We start from the raw sequence: 13,772 nt of genomic DNA, 5'->3' as shown, positions 1-13,772 counted from the left end.
ATACGTGGTTTGTGTACTTAAGGTGCGTCAACCGCATAACTTAAGGCCGGTGAGCCATTGTAAAATTTTAAATACGTGGTTTGTGTACTTAAGGTACGTCAACCGCATAACTTAAAGCCGGTGAGCCATTGTAAAATTTTAAATGCGTGATTTGTGTACTTAAAGTGCATCAACTGCATAGCCGTGGTTTACTAAGGCTTGAACCTTAAACCTCCCACATAAGGCAGCAACCGAATACAATGGATCACAAGCCACTTGGTATATATATGGTTTTTGATAAACTTATAATGCACATGACATTATGCATGCATGTTGTAGAATAAGATAAAATTTGTAGGATTTAATGATCTACTTGACAAGGTTTAGAGTATGGATAGTTATGTTGTGCATCCGTATGCACCATGCATGGTGCATACGGATGCCAAAACGACGTAATTTTATTAAAAAATGCGCGTCTCCCCTTCAAAAAAAATTCAGGTTCGATTCCCAGCAACAATATATGAACTATAATTCCATAATCGATGAACTATAATTCCATAATCTAATCTATGAACTAAAAATTCCAGAATGAATGAACTAAAATTCCATAATCTATAAACTAAAATTTCAAATCAATGAACTACAATTCTATAATCGATGAACTATAATTCCATAATCAATGAACTATAATTCTATAATCTATAATTCCATAATAAGAAAGAGGGGTGTAAATTAAATTAAGGAACATAATTTGGGGCTAAGCTAAGGTTTATAGATTGGGGGTGCAGATTTGAAGAAGTAAACTAGCACGAGAACTCAATAGGGTAGTTCAAATGGCAAATGAGCTCTTTTTGTGGGGAAGAATTTAAGAATAATTCAAGTTCGATTCTCACAAATGACGATGTCCTTTGGACCAGCTTCCATACCTCCCGGAGCGAACGGTCGGGTTGACCTAAATCGTTAAGCAGACAAGAGAAAGATCGGACCACCTCGTAGTTTATACCCAAAAAATATTAAAATAAAATAAAAAAAGTAAACTAGCTTGGACAAGCTATAAATTAAATGCTATATATACTCGAGCATAGTCTAGTGAAATTACTAAAATAGAGCAAAGTTTATTAGGTTGCCATGGCTGTCATATCACCTTTTCTTGTCAACTGGACAGGCAAACAGGAGTTGTGGCGGCCATTATTTTTGAGGGATTAATGCACGCATGCATATATGTATGTACACATCCATCCTGCTTCTATATATATAGTTCTATATATATCATGCATTTAATTGCACATAAAGTTGAATTAAATCTATGTTTCTATCAATGTACTTTCCATCTTGTAATTTGGATTTTGGATTCATATATAGATCTTGCCGACAATGTTTAATTATATGTGAATAAGTATACAAACGTTGTTGAAATCAATTGAAATATGTATTTAATTTCGCCTTAATTCATATATAGTTAAATTGTATACGTATCATTTATATTATATATTGTGTGCTTAACATGTTAAGGGACAAATGTTCAAGCTTCTGTGGTTATGATTGTTACGATTAATTTTGAGATATACGGTCAGAGACGTGAACCTAAAATTTCGCGAGCTTTAGACTGAGTTTGTATCTCTGCTCTATTGAGCACTTACGTGGTCAATAAATAAGTTGGTGTGGTTGAAGGTGTCGATATTGTCATTTTAGGTCCAAAAGTCTCCAAATAACGCGCCTTTTATAGGCAAGGCATGGCGAATAAGTCGGACTACCAACATGTCTAATACGTGTTGGACGTAACTTGAGCTGTCATATATAATCATCACGCCAAGGGTTTAATAGGACTGAAAAGGTGAGGAGATGTAATGTTATACTGATATGACTAGTCGGCTGGAGAGTACCTTTGAGATCACGAACTCCAATTGAGAAGTAAGATTAGTAGTGGTCGAAGATGGTCGGATATGACCGATGTTGTATAGATACACCTAATCGTGATAGCATATTCTCCATTAATGATTTTAGTTTGAGTTAATACCCAAAATCGTCCTCGACTATAGTGGTTTTTCTCAATTTCGTCCTAAACGACTTTGGTGACCTAATATCGTCCCAGACTTTTGTGTTTCACTCAATTTAGTCCTCCATTTGTTATTCCGTCAAATTGGTGTTAAATAAAGGGACAATTCAGTAACGTCAATATTGATCTCTCTTTACTTTCAACTTGTGAAGTGCGAAATTCCTCTTTCTTGTACGAATTACACCCAGAATTACTCCCTGACCTACAAATCAAATTTTATATTCGCAGTTTTAGGAGTAATTCTGGGAGTAATTCGTAAAAAAAAAATAGATTTCGCAGTTCACATGTCTATGAGTAAAGAGATGTCAATATTAAAATTATTGAATTGTCTATTTATTTAACACCAAATGGACAGAATAACAAATGATGGACTAAATTGAGCAAAAACACAAAAGTCTGAGACTAAATTGAGCGAAACACAAAAGTCTGGGACGATATTAGGTCACCAAAGTCGTTTAGGACGAAATTGAGAAAAACCACTATAGTCGAGGATGATTTTGGGTATTAACTCATTTTAGTTTTGATATAAATTGAACAACCCATAATATTATATGGAGTTGTAATAACTGAAATATGCTCATCATTAATAATTTGCCGTTGAGAATAACGGCTAATTATTTAACTCTTCTCCCAAATATAACGGCTAATTATTTAATAACTCACATGAATTATTAGTAACTAATTTAGAACCAACCCAACCTAACTAATAATAATGCACTAAACACATTTGGAGCACATAAATAACCAAGTTGTTAATTAATGAAGTTAACCACTTCATTTGAAAAAAAAAATGATTACTTTCCATTGAAAGAGATTGTCGAATAAATGGAATATGATTCTCATACGAATGTTACGAATTTAATTATTGTTAGCGTCTCTCATGATTGAGCTTAGATTGTCAAGCAAAATCTCCCTAGTGCAATTTACCTCTCCAATTTAATTTATAAACTATCATAATACATGAGCGGGATTTATCCAATGCACACCATCAACTAAGTGTTTTTCCTTGTCATAAAAAACATAAATTAAATGTTACCCTTGTATGAAAAAATTAAATTCCCAATTTTGGCCTAAATATGTGTAGTTTATTTAATTTCCACTTGTATGAAAAAAAATTATATTATACCAAGTTTAATATTTCTATTTAATTATATTTTTACCTGTAGTTATGTACTATGCAATGGTATACATTGAATAAACCTCACTTTTGTGTAATAGCTCACAAACCACACATGAGAGGTAAACCGCACTAAAAAGACGGTGTGCGACAAATTCGATCAAAAAGATGTTGGTAAGAATCGAACACTATTCGGCCTTCTAGAACTTGCAAAATAATATTATTGTCTAATAATATATATATATATATATATATATATATATATATATATATATATATATAGGGTCAGGTTCCTGTGAGAACAGGTCTTCCCGTGCAGTCAGTGTGACATACACCATTAGGTATGCATAAATGCACCACATAGTGTTTGAAAATACAGCATTATGTGTGGTGTATTTTTTTTTCGGTGTGATGCATTTTTTGACATTTCATTTTGGTGTATTCTCGAACACTATATGGTGTATTTATACATACCTAATAGTGTATGCCGCATTGACTGCACGGGAAGACCTTTTCTCACATGAACCAAAATCTATATATATATATATATATATGTGTGTGTGTGTGTGTGTGATGCAACACTAATACTGCAGGTCTGCAGTCAAAGTGGAGATTTTTCAGCAACGAAACAGCATCATGACAACTATATTACCTTAATTAATAATGACAGCATGCATTCAAGATTCAACAAAAAATAAATAAATATATATTTTTTTTAAATAAGGATTTGTAAAACATTATTAATTAACAAATCTATATAACTATATTACAAATAATCAAAGGGCTTTGACTTCAACTCCCAACTCCCGCAGCCCGCAGGTATCTAGCCTCATCCTGAGGATATATAAATATAGTGTATGTAACTCAATATATACGCTTTTGCTAACTTCATATTTGGACAACTTAAAGATCAAATTTGAACATGCATCCAGGTTCGAACTTGTGAACTTGTACATTTATAATTATTATGATGAGGATACGATATATCTGAATGAATAATAATGAGTCTGTACAGGAGTATATATAGTAGTAAATAGTAAACATATTACAAGACGAATACTAATAATAATAGGTAACGAATACTAATTACTAATAATAATAGGTAACGAATACTAATGATGATAGAGTCCTAATAATTATATTATGTGCATTTAGAAGGTTTGTTTTGCACTTTGATTACTGATTATTTTTGCACATTTAGAGATTATGTATTTTTATAATTTCTAAAAGATACTTTAATTTTGAGTTACATTTGTAAGCATGGTAGTTTACACATTTATTGTTTGTATTGTGCACTTTTGAATTACATTTGTAAGTATTGTAGTTCGTCTTTTCCATGGAAGGCAACTAACTGGTTGCCTTCGGATGGCGATCGGGGACGATTCGGCCGTCGCTCGTCGTCAAATTTTTGCTGAATATGATGTCGGAATTGAAATGACCTGTAATAATAACATGTCATTTATCGGTTCTTGGACTTCATTGCCTCAATTTAACATGTTAAAGTGTGTAATTACACTTTTTAAATGTTTAAAGACCTAATTGACTTTGCAAGTAAAGTTTAGGGGCTTATTTGATCCTTTTCCTTAAATGTAATTTGTAGCTTTGCGTTATGCACTTTAGAATTTACACTTTTTTACCTATATATATATATATATATATATATATATATATATATATATATATATATATAGTGAAAGGTTCCCGTGCGGTTGAATGCTTCCCGTGCGGTTGTGCGGTTATTAATGTGCGTGAGATTTGTATTCAATGTGTGTGAGTGTTGTGTCTAATGTGCCTTAGATTTGTACTTAATGTGCGTGAATGTGTAAAATGCAGCAGAAAATATGGTTATCAGCTTCTTCCCCATCCCCAGATGAAAGATTTGAATCTTCAAGTTTCAATAAGGACATATAATAGTGTGTTGCTCTGCTTTACTGATGTTTACAATGAAATAAAAGCTTCCCAAAGTGAATACACAAATTCTATCCTTATCAATGGTCTATGCAGAGCGATCTTGGTGCGAGAATCTGGAACTTCTGTTGTTTGCTTCAATTCCATCATGTCAGATTTGTTTATTTATTTATTTATTAATTGATTTATTCTGCTATGGTGAAGGTGAGTATGGAGGACATAGAAAAACTAGTGGAAAGAAACAGAGAATTTTGATCTACTGGTGATTGGTCTGCAAGAGGTTTCTCGGATTAATGTTTCCAGATTGTTGAAAATTCTCTTATTACTCACGCACATTAAGCACAAATCTCACGCATATTAAGCACAATACTCTGGCACATTAAGTACAAAACTCACGCATATTAACATGACCTACATTAAGTACAAATCTCAAGCATATTGAGCATAACACTCACGCACATTAAGTATAAACCTCACGCACATTAATCCACCGCACAACCGCACAGGAAGCAACAAATGCACCTGATCCCTTCCCTATATATATATATATATATATATATATATATATATATATATATATATATATAGAGGACTGTGAGGACAGATGTAGTGTGTGCCATTAGCAGGTATGTCGTGTGCATGACCGAATATAGTTGTGTGCCACAGTTTGTATGTCGCGCGCTAGATTTGTTAATTTATAGAGTCTGGGTTCGAAACCTGATATTTACATTTATTCTTGTGTGTCATTATGTATTAAGTTGTGTGCCTAGTATAAATTTGTTGTGTGCCCATTATTTGTCCTCACAGTCCTCTATATATTGTTGTCCTCATTTGAACTGAATATATATATATATATATATATATATATATATATATATATATATATACTATAGTGTTGATCAACATCGTGCCTCTTAGATTTGAAATGATATTGCCTTTGTAGGGGTAGTGCTCGATACATACTCGATGTCATTCACTTTGGGTTGTAATCATGTATAAATTAAAGAGTTATCATGCTAATCGACATGAAAGAATTTTTGTATATATATATATATGTGTGTACATCATATGTAGCCATGCATTTTTTTAAAAAATATATTGTATCAGATACTATCAGCACCAATTCAATACTATTAACACCTTCAGTGTTACGTTGCCACCTTGCTGGTATCAATCAACACCTTAGAAATTTTATTTTATTTTTTTTAAATGCCCTTTGTTCAGCACTCCATATCTGATTACAGTGTGCTTCACATTCATAGAATCCAATTCAAGACTGTATGCACATACCCATCCATTCCTCTCTTTAATATAATCTTTCTCCTAAATATATAGGACCACTTTTGTTACAACCTTGAAGAAAGGCTGTTGGGGGTGGGGTGGAGGTGGGGGGTGACTGGTGAGAGTAGTTGTGAGGGGGGGGGGGGTGCTGGTCCTACAAATTAAAGTCAATTGAACCTAGCTACATCACACAACATGCATGGTAAGAGTCCATCATAAGCATCATCATAAATGCTTCCCTAAACTGATAAAACTTGGAAAAGAAGTGAACCCTCGCGTGGATGGATCTTCAAAAATTCAATCTTTAAATCCACAATTCTCGTGGTTAGGTTATCAATGTTGCCACCCCATTAACTCAAAGTGGTCAACCTTTAGTTTGTGTCTTGCTTTCAGCTGCAGGGTAGGGTTTAATTTTAACCTAAATAGGAACCCGAGGAGTCAATGAGAAATTTTAACCAATCAGTAGTGCTAAACATACACTTCGTGTACACAAAGGGTTATATGGGGGACCCGTAATGACTTTGACAACTAGAGATTTACCTTCTTCATAGATCATTGGACAGATTCACAGAGTCCAGTTTAGATGTGGACCAAGTAACCCCAACTAAGTTAGTCGGGAGCTTGGAGTTATTTATTTCCAAAAGGTTGAACCCCAACCCTAAGGGCCCTCCACACCCCGGCCCGACAGAGCATCTGGGAGGATGTAAATCATGGTAACTCAACTGAACATGAACCACAAAGGCTAGACCTTTGCTTACTGCGCACAAGGAGCCCCCTCACTTTGAGAGGTTACTCCCACACTGCCGCGCCGCGGGTGAGACTCGATCCCTGGTCATTCTTTCTAACTTTTTCAGTTGAGATATTTTGGTAACTGCAAGATTCTAAGTTTGATTCTTCATGAAAATCGCCCATTAACCTTCTTAGTTTGAGTTATGGTTTATGAACAATCAGATCGAATAATTTGTCTCGGGTGTGACTTCACTTAAAGGGCATCGATCTTTGTAAGTTCCTGTACCATTTTTTACTTGAGTCCACGATATAATTTGCCCACCCAGCCCGATCGAACTCACCTCCCCCAACCACCCCAACCCAAACCATGTGTCCTACTATTGCCATCCACATACATGCCAAATTAAACTAACCCCAACGGCCACTTACATACATACTCTCCCTATATATAAACATGCCACTGTTCTAAGCTCTGAGATCAGAGGAGAGCATTATATTGTAGAGAGTGAAGAGTAGTGCAATTGCAGTAATGGCGGCACCACTTTCCCAAACCTCAATTTTCTTGTGTTTTTTCCTATGTTGTTTCTCCTCATTCTCCCCCTCCAACGTTGTCGCTCTCACCAAACAGCAAGAGCTAGATCGTATCACATCCCTCCCCGGCCAGCCGCCGGTCGGATTTTCCCAGTTTTCCGGCTACGTCACCGTCAACGAGGACCACGGCCGTGCTCTCTTTTACTGGCTCACTCAAGCTACCACCAACCCAGATAAGAAGCCTCTTGTTCTTTGGCTCAATGGAGGTTAGTTAGTCAGTCCATATTTATCTAATTTTCTGGTTGTTCATAGAAAATTCATGATTCTTGGTAAATGATACATAGTTGTTTCATAGAAATAATACTGCAATAATTAAGGTTTAATATGGTGTTCATTAAAATACTCAAATGGCCCAATTTTTATTTTCTATTCAACTAATTATTAGAGCATCATATCATATCATATGGTAGAATTATATATGGCCGTGTTTGATAAAAAATTGACCTATAGGTCAATTTTGGCTTATTTGACTACTATTAATTGTTTGATTTAGTTAAAATATCAATATAAATGTTTGGTTAATTAGCTTTTTGCAACTCCAAAATGCTAAAATTTAAAAAGCTACTCAAGCAACTTTTTCATTAGCTTTTTGAGAAAAGAAATTATACCAAACAGCTATCAGCTAACAGCTAATTTACCAAACACTTTTCTACAATCAGCTAATGTTATCAACTATTTATACCATCTAATTAACACAATCAGCTAATAGCCATTTTACTAAACAAGGCCTATGGCCCTGTTTGGTAAAATGGCTGTTAGCTGATAGTTGTTAGCTGATTGTGTTAATTTGAGAGTATAAATAGTGTTGTTAGCTGATTGTGTTAATTAGATGGTATAAATAGTTGATAACATTAGCTGATTGTAGAAAAGTGTTTGATAAATTAGTTGTTTGGTATAATTTCTTTTCTCAAAAAGTTAATTGAAAAAGTTGCTTAGAGTAACTTTTTGAATTTTAGCCTTTTGAAGTTGCAAAAAGCTAATTAACCAAACATTTATATTGATATTTTAACTAAATCAAACAATTAATAGTGGTTAAATAAGTCAAAATTGACCAATTTTTTACCAAACAGGGCCTATATGTTGTTCCGAAAGGGGTGAGTTGAGTGGATTATACATAATTCTCTTACCAGAAAGTCACAAATTTAATTATTGTCAATAACCTTTCAATTGAGGCGTAAACAATAAACCTTAATTATTGCAAGGTCCCCCCATGAAGAGATAAAAGGTGTGAAAGTATTTACTGCTACATTATATCTGAGTGCCAAACCCAAAGCCAAAAGCCAAGAAGAAGCCACATAGGTGCTCGTGATCCCAGTGTGTCCCCCATCTTTTTTAGGTTGTTTTCCTTCTCCCACCACCTTCTTCTTCTGCGTTTATTCCCTGTTTGTATGTGCAGTGAAACAATAATGCCAAATCTGCAACACCAAAAAAGCTGAACATATCTTTCTCACCCCTCCCCCCACTGTACTGTACTTCTCATATTCCCCGTCAAACCCTTTTAACAAACAAACAAATACAAACAGATTTCTTTTCCTTTTCCTCTCTCTCTCTCTCTTGTGCCCAATTTCCACAAAGAAAATCTAGCCTGGCAGATGTTGACTTGTATACTAAAACTGTCAAAATTTGCCCCTGGGTATGACATGATTTTTCACAAAATTACCTCTTAGTTAAACTCAGTCTTCATAGTGCGATTTACTTTTTTTTTTTTTTTGTGGTTTGAACGAAGATTACCTGAGTTGTGATTGCGAGATTCCCTCATCACAACAAAACAAAACAAAAAAATTGTCAAAATTTTCCACAAAAGAGGTGGATGAGTTGGTACATATTTGAAGGTCACAAGTTTAATTCTTGATAACACCTACTTAGTCAAACTCATCAAAAAGAGTCATTTTAGTAAAATTTACTTTTTTCTTTACGAAAAACTCACACCCGCTACCCAAAAGTGTGCTCTAAGTGAAGCTCACATTATGACTGACCAGAAAAGGACCACAATGAGATAAATCAGCCTAAGTAGTCCATAGTTCACCAGCTCAAACCAAGAAGACTAATAGACAACTTCTACAGGAAGTTGAACTTGGAACCTAGTAACTACTAAGTTAACCAACTTGGTTGAGAATTACTCCCTTAGTACGATTGACCTTGTGTTGTTTATAGGTTATTACGTAAGAATAGAATTTACCCTTACCCGAATAGTGACTATGGCTTTCCTCTCCACCCAAAAAGGAAAAACTGTCAAAATTTTATTTGAACATCTGCATGCCTCAACTTCAGTAAAACTCTGAAAAACATGAAGGTCAAAACAAGAGAAATAATTAGCTGTGAAGTATAGCCTACTGTTTTCTGCAATCATTTTGAAGCCACGCGTGTTAAGAAACTAAGATGAGTGGTGAATGTGAGGGTGATGATGATGATGATGGGTATGGGCTTGTCTCAGGTTAGTACTCACTACTCAGTCTTACCAAAGAGATAAAATCACTGTTCAGTACTGTGTATACAAATTATAGCATAAGAGGACTCAATTTGAAAATTGGAATATCAGTAAAGCAAAAGCTCTAATAGTAAATCTTCATAATAATGGCCCGCGCTCTAGCGGGCCAATGATAGATAAACTTCAAGAGAAAAATTCATCCCAGAAAATAATCAAATAAGTAGAAAATCAACCTACTAACTTGGAGTAGTTAGTAAGTGAAAAGTTAATACAAGTATAAAATCATGTATCTCACAAGTACGAATGCCAAATGTTACAAACATACATACATACATTTACATATATACACATTACACACACAGTATTGGGTACAGAACTTACCCGAAGCCATGGCGGGTATTAATTACTTATCTGAATCCATCAAGTACTCGAACCAGGGATTTAGGAGGGTTGAGTAGCCGATATTACCTGACCCGTTGTAATCCCTATGCAAAGTCCTTAGTTTTTGGTCAGACCACGAGGTATCCTAAGCAGGCCATAACTGTAGGGGCACCTTTAAGCCCGTACCATACTCAGCCTAATCCCCGTTTGCACCGGGCCGGCCCAATTAAGAGGCAAAGTGCTGGTCAGATTGTTTTTTCCATTCGAGAGGGGATTCGAACTCCCGACCTATCTTAAGGAACGAGAGTGCACAGAGCCCTTATTTAACTATATAGACTCTAACTCAATCTCAAATTTAACCCCCCAACCACCCCCCCTAAAAGGTCAGGCAGTTAGTTTGTATAGGTAGCTCTATACCAAATTGAATGTAGGCATCAGTCTGCATAAAATAACAGCTCTTGTTGTCTTGTGAGTTTTAATAAGTGAAGCAGACTGCTCATGAAGAAAAAAAGCAAAGAAATAAATGACTGTAAGAGATGGGTAGGTGCAGAGGTCCACTTATGGCACCACAGTACAGATTATTAAGATGGAAGACATTAATTCTTCCTCAACATCTATGCGACTATGCCTATGGAACACATACTCCATCCCAAACTTCACCGACAATTCTACTTCCTTCTTTTTTTTTTAATAACAAAGTGTGGGGAAAAATAAAAACACGATTTTTTTATGCAAGAGTGATATGTGAAATATGAACAGGAATAGAAACACAAATGCATGTCATGTGCAGTTGAATTGAATTCAGTCTGAGGTGGTTCACCTACACCTACATGGACAGACACATGTCACTGTATCAGTGTCAATCAGATTCACACACTTCACCCCACAACATTAACACATGTATTTGAAATCACAGAAAAAACGAGTGGACCATGATAGGTAAGGTAAGGTAAGGTAAGTCATGCTAGTTTAACCAATATGAAAGATTCACATAAGTTTTAACGGTAAAGATGGGCAATGCAGGGCCAGGTTGTTCATCAGTGGCTTATGGAGCATCGGAAGAAATAGGTCCATTTCGGATCAACAAAACCGGTTCCTCTCTATATCTGAACAAATATTCATGGAATAAAGGTAGCAGCAATTCACTTCAAATTGCAGTTTAAGAAAACGAAAACAAAATACGAGTAACATGTTTAATGCTTACAGTGGCAAATATTCTGTTCCTTGAGTCGCCTGCTGGTGTTGGTTTCTCGTACACGAATACAAGCTCTGATCTGAAAGACTCTGGGGATAACAGAACAGGTATATCTGTGTACATGTGCACAAAAACAAGAATTATTTCTGTTGAAACCTCAATTGATTTTTAAAGCTGATGTTTCTGGCAGCAAATGACGCCCTAAATTTCCTCGTAAGATGGATGTCAAGATTTCCACAATACAAATACAGAGATTTCTACATTTCTGGAGAAAGTTATGCAGGTAGATAAAGATAATTCCTCTTCCACATCTCCACACAATTCCCGGTTGAATATTAGCATCTAACATGCAGGCTATTTTTGTTAGGGCATTACGTTCCCCAGTTAGCAAACAAAATCTTTGATTATAACAAAGGATTATCCCACCCAATCATCAACCTTAAAGGGTTTATTGTGAGTGTTTACATATGTTAATTCACTGCCAAACATCCTACCGAAAATATAAAGTAGTCAACTAAACAGAGTACATTAATGAGCAGGTTGGAAATGCTGTTACAGACAGCAAATATGACAACATTGGAACTGTAGCATTCTGGTGGAGCCATGCGATGATTTCAGACAAGACATATAAGAACATCCTAAATTCATGCAACTTCACATCAGATAAATCTTCAAAGAAGTGCGATGACATTGTGGATTATGCCATGAACCATGAATTTGGGGACATTGATCAGTATAGTATATATACACCAACATGCAAGGTAGCACAGAATAGTACCCTCATAAGGGTCAAGAACACCCTTATACACCGAAGATTCTCAGGCTATGATCCATGCACTGAGAATTATGCAGAAAAATACTATAACCGGCCAGATGTACAGAAAGCCCTGCATGCAAACACTACAGGAATTCCTTACAAATGGACTGCTTGCAGGTACTTGTATCTTAAAATTCCATGTTTTGCTCTTAATACAATATCCCAATCATGGTAGAATGAGAAATAAACTAATAGCAGAACAAAGCAAAATATGTTAAAATTTTCTCTTGACAGTTGTTCTTCAATTATTTCTTAACAGCGAAGTATTGATAAAGAACTGGAAGGATTCTGAATTCTCAGTCCTACCAACATACAGGAAGCTAATGGCTGCTGGTCTTAGAATCTGGGTTTTCAGGTATATAAATACATGCCTATTGGCCTTTCATGCACTTTAACATTAATTTCTCAGTCACATAAGTCTGGACTTGTACAAATTTATTGGAAAAAACAAATCATAGTTGCCACTAATCTAATTTACATCATGGTTCATCACCTAATAAGTTGTTAAGTGTTGGAAGTTTCAGATTCAAATTTATGGACAATTTCTATCAACATAAAGAACAGTATAAGAACATCACACTGTCACTGTATCAAGACAGCTAATTAAATCAGCTAGACCCAAAATTTAACAAACCAATAAAGATAGATCCTCAGAATTAATTGCTAACTAGTATCTGTGGAGAAAAGCTCCTTAAGTATAGCAGTAATTGTTTACATTTTAATGCAGTGGAGATACAGATTCAGTGGTTCCTGTGACAGCCACAAGGTTCTCTCTCAGCCATCTCAATCTCAAAATTAAAACTCAATGGTACCCCTGGTACTCCGGTGGACAGGTGAGTGCAAAGAACATTTGTACTATGACTACTATCCATGCAACAGTAATCAAGTTTTAGATATTAAAAAAGAAATTCAGCACTGACATCAATATAAAATAAACTCATAGGTTGGAGGATGGACAGAGGTGTATGATGGACTCACCTTTGCCACAGTCAGAGGAGCTGGCCATGAAGTACCTCTATTTCAACCAAGGAGAGCTTTTATACTTTTCCAATCATTCTTGGCTGGCAAAGAATTACCAAGATCTTGACAAGTATGACGAATGGTAGCAATGCTCAGAAGGAGCGACAGAATGCAGCCTGAGGTGGATGCAATTCATTGGTCCCATGAAAGTTATGGGACTAGCAAAGTAGAACAAAATTCATTCATTTCAATTTGTATTAGAATGAACCATCATAATTTTATAAAAGAAATGACTCTTATGAGAACCATTTATTTAGTCAATACCCAAAT

General features: G+C 35.3%; 1 protein-coding gene across 1 annotated transcript; it reads left to right on the top strand.

Moving 5' to 3' along the window:
* Positions 1–7,414: 7,414 nt before the first annotated feature.
* On the top strand, positions 7,415–13,763 carry LOC109166197 (serine carboxypeptidase 24-like). Its single transcript, XM_019315099.1, has 9 exons — positions 7,415–7,867; positions 11,494–11,601; positions 11,677–11,772; positions 11,856–11,948; positions 12,033–12,118; positions 12,205–12,599; positions 12,742–12,837; positions 13,210–13,315; positions 13,426–13,763. Exons 1-9 carry the CDS (start codon positions 7,600–7,602, stop codon positions 13,567–13,569), a joined length of 1,392 nt encoding a protein of 463 aa, XP_019170644.1. The 5' UTR covers positions 7,415–7,599; the 3' UTR covers positions 13,570–13,763.
* The last annotated feature ends 9 nt before the right edge of the window (positions 13,764–13,772 follow it).

This window comes from Ipomoea nil, unplaced genomic scaffold (assembly GCF_001879475.1).
Source record: "Ipomoea nil cultivar Tokyo-kokei standard unplaced genomic scaffold, Asagao_1.1 scaffold3087, whole genome shotgun sequence".
Taxonomy (NCBI): Eukaryota; Viridiplantae; Streptophyta; class Magnoliopsida; order Solanales; family Convolvulaceae; genus Ipomoea; species Ipomoea nil.
This window is presented reverse-complemented; position numbering and strand designations above follow the sequence as displayed.